This window comes from Blastocystis hominis (assembly GCF_000151665.1).
Source record: "Blastocystis hominis, Singapore isolate B (sub-type 7) whole genome shotgun sequence assembly, scaffold_5".
Lineage (NCBI taxonomy): Eukaryota > Bigyra > Opalinata > Blastocystidae > Blastocystis > Blastocystis hominis.
In genome coordinates this window covers 268,712-272,421 of record NW_013171860.1, presented here as the reverse complement: position 1 = coordinate 272,421, position 3,710 = coordinate 268,712, and the positions used below count along the sequence as shown (strand labels likewise).

The 3,710-nt window shown below is 59.2% G+C and overlaps 1 protein-coding gene across 1 annotated transcript; it reads left to right on the top strand.

The window, feature by feature from the left end:
* Positions 1 to 244: 244 nt before the first annotated feature.
* GSBLH_T00003970001 (uncharacterized protein) lies at positions 245 to 2,836 on the top strand (the record flags this gene model as incomplete). Its single annotated transcript, XM_013042797.1, has 1 exon — positions 245 to 2,836. One exon carries the CDS (start codon positions 245 to 247, stop codon positions 2,834 to 2,836), a length of 2,592 nt encoding a protein of 863 aa, XP_012898251.1.
* Positions 2,837 to 3,710: the final 874 nt, after the last annotated feature.

Here is a 3,710-nt window from a genome sequence, read left to right as displayed (position 1 = left end):
GGATCGCATCGCCTACTTCACCGTGCCGCTGCTGTCCAACGCCAACTACACGATCACCTGGGAGGCCGAGGCCTTCTGCGATGAGACCAACATGCCTTCTTCGACGGACTTCGCCACGCCGCAGTTCACCACCAGCTCGGGCATTCCCATGCCGCCCACGTACGTGGCGGTGACCGCGGTGACGGCCACGACGGCCACGGTGGAGTACAGCGGCGCGAGCGCTGGCGGCGACGCCATCCAGTCCATGATCGCGGTGCTGGTGCCCTCGGCGCACCGCGCGCCCCTGGAGGACACGACGGCGCGCGAGAGCGGCGTGCTGACGCTCACCGATCTGGAGCCCGACACGCTCTACCAGCTGAGCTTGGTGGCTCGCAACAGCCTCGGCTATTCGCTTCCTTCCTACGCGGTGGAGTTCCGCACGAAGCCTTCCACGCCGCAGCCCATCACCGACCTCCGAATCTGCCGCCTGAACGATCCTGTGAAGACCAGCGCGGGCCTGATCGTGTACACGGAGGCCGAGGCGTGCTGGACGGCGTCGCGCTCGAACAACGTGACCTACCACGTGGTGGTAGCGGAGCTGCAGTTCAACCAGACGGTGTCGGAGGCGGAGCAGGCGCAGACGGCGGAGACGAGCGCGACGATCACGGTGTCGAACAGCGTGAGCAACTACCGCGTGACGGTGCGGACCTGCGCGAACCAGGAGGTCGAGGAGGGCGAGCGCTGCACGGAGGTGTCGCGCGACTTCGTGACCGCGATCGATCTGGAGGACGTGGATCGCTTCCCGCAGGGCGCCAACATCAAGCTGGTCGCGGAGCGCATGTCGCAGGGGGAGATGCGAGTCGGCTTCACGCACCCGCTGGAGAACTACTTCCCCATCGAGAAGTACACGGTGCACTACGGCAATGTCTTCGACGACGAGTGCGCGATCTCCGGAACCGTTCTGGAGTCCTGCCCGATCCGAATGGAGTACTGCACGAGCAGCTCGATCACCATCACGGTCCGCGCCACCGTCAACGGAAACTTCGCCGGCCTGCCTTCGAACCGCGTGACCGTGTTCTGCGGGCAGCCGCGTCTGACCATCCAGGCGCGTCCGGGCTACGACTTCGTGTCGTTCTTCGTGACGAGCGAGTTCCACACGACGGCGACCTGCACGATCCGCCAGCGCTTCGATGCGGAGATTCTGGGCTCGCAGGAGGTGGTGGTCGACCCGGTGAACAATCCGCCCGCGTACCTGTTCAAGAGTCTGGACCCGGATACCGAATACTTCATTGACTGCCAGGGCTTCGATGTGGAGTTCGTGCCGATCAGCGGCTCGGTGATGTTCGCGACCTACAACGACTTCGCTTTGCCGTCCATGCTGCTGGCCGATCCGATCCTGTCCGAGACGAGCGCGTCCTTCGTGCGCGTGGCCGTGGAGGCGGTGAACATGCCCGGTAACGTGTACTGCTTGGTGGTGCCCGAGGGCAGCACGGTCCCCGTGTGGCCGTCGCGCGCCCAGTTCATCAAGAAGGGCTACCGCAGCTACGTGTTCCCCGAGATGCGCGAGATGAGCGTGCTGCTGTCCGAGCTGAAGCCCAGCACCACGTACAACGCGCGCTGCATCTTCGACCCCGACTTCGACGCCTCGCGCACCGTGCTGCGCCGCCGTCTGGCGGAGGAGGACTTCGTGTTCACCACGGCCGCCGTGGACAGTCCGCAGTGGGCGTCGCTCTCGCCGAGCGGATCGGTGCAGGTCTACGTGAACGCGGCGATCGAGCTCACCGGCGCGCTGCCCGTGATCCCCTACGTGGGCACGCTGACGCTCTCCTGCCCGCAGCACCCCGAGTTCACGCAGATTCTCCGTCCCAACAACACGCGTTTCGAGATTCAGGGCAACACGGTCCGCGTGACGCCGCTCCGCCCGCTGCACCCCGCCTACGAATACGTCGTGGAGACCACGCTGGGTCTCTTCCTGGACGCCTTCAGCCGCTTCCCGCTTCCCGCCCTGCTCCCCGCGGACAAGTTCGCGTTCGTGGTGACGAACGACACGCTGCTGACGGCCGAGCCCGCCCTGGTGGACTCGATGCCGAAGAACGGCGCGGAGAGCCAGCAGTCGACGCTGGAAGTGACCTTCACGTTCGACCGTCCGGTGATGGCGGGCTCGGCCTTCTACAAGGTGCTGGTGAACAACGACGCGCCGCTGTACCTGCCGACCAGCGAGATGCTGTTCAGCAACAACATGGTGGTGGCCGCGCGCCAGCTGTTCTACCCCGAGGACTCGGAGGTGCGGATCGTGCTGCCGGAAGGCTCGATCTGCTCGACGTTCGGCGTGTGCATCTCGCAGCCCATCGAGCTGCACTTCACGGTGCGCAGCCTGCAGACCCCGCCGCAGATGATGAGCATCTTCCCCGCCAACGGGCAGCAGCACGTGCCCGCGAGCGAGGACCTGGTGCTGGTGTTCAACAAGCGGATCGAGCTCGCGGAGGACTTCGTGTTCGTGCTCACCGACGAGACCACGCGGAACGTGACGCTGCACTACGCGCGCGAGAAGGACAAGGTGTACCCGCGCCTGTTCGTGGACGCCAACCGCGTGGTGGTGCGCGGCTCGGCGATCCCTGCGGGCCACAGCTACACGGTGAAGTTCAACGCGGAGGACTTCAAGGACAGCGCGGGCAATCGCGCGCTGAACCTCCCTGAGAACTACGCCTTCGCGGTGTCACAGTACCCCTGCAGCGGAGGATACATCTTCGAGGACATGGGCAGCGAGTGCTCGTGCTTCCTCACGGATACCAAGTGCGAGTGCTGGTGCGGAGAGCCCGAGAACCCCATGGATGTTGTCATCCGACTGGCGTTGTAGAGACTGGTGATGAGTTGATGAGATGTTTGTTGGAGAAAGACGTGAGGGGAAAAGGAACACTTGGGTGGTGCAGAGAAAAAAATAAAAAAATATATATATGGATAGGAGGAGGACATCATGCTGGAAGGAAGATTTACCATTCCCATGTGCGCTATAACAGCTTCGAGAGTACGGATTAACGATCAATCAATCATTCAGGATTGTCTCTAGTATGTCAAACACAGAATTACCATTTTTTATACTTTTTTTCAATGGGTGTTAGTGGTACCCGTGCTCTCATACAGAATCAAATCCATGCGCATACATCAAAGCGAAGGATAAGGTAGATGTAGTGAATTGCACTTTTTGTAGAGATCCGGAATGCAACTTGGTTGTTGACGGACTCTCCTATGCTAACCAACTGTACCATTCTTTGATTCCCTCTGGCTTTGCCTACAGTCATAATCCAACATATCTTTATCAAAAGACAATCGAATTCATTGAACTGCTGAAGCAACTGAAGCTAAAAGTTATTAAAGTGTTTATCGATGCAATAAACAATCCGAGCAAAGCGGATACGTATGTAAGTCGAAGAGCAAGTCTGCAAAAGCAAATTATTAAATTTTGGGAAAGTGGTTTGAAAAAGAAGGGTAGGAGTCACTGTGATTTATAAAGTAGAGCATTTGGGGATACCCAACTGTTGTATAGATGCTGTAATGGCTGCGTTCACTGATACATACGGTATGAGTATTGTAGGATTATCTGGAATTGATGGAGATCGGTATGAACGATGAGTGCTTGCTTTCTAGGGATATTGCTCGCTACAGCTATCTAAATAACGCCCTCGTTCTTACAACCGACAGTGACTTCATCTTCTACAATCTTCCAGGCGTGA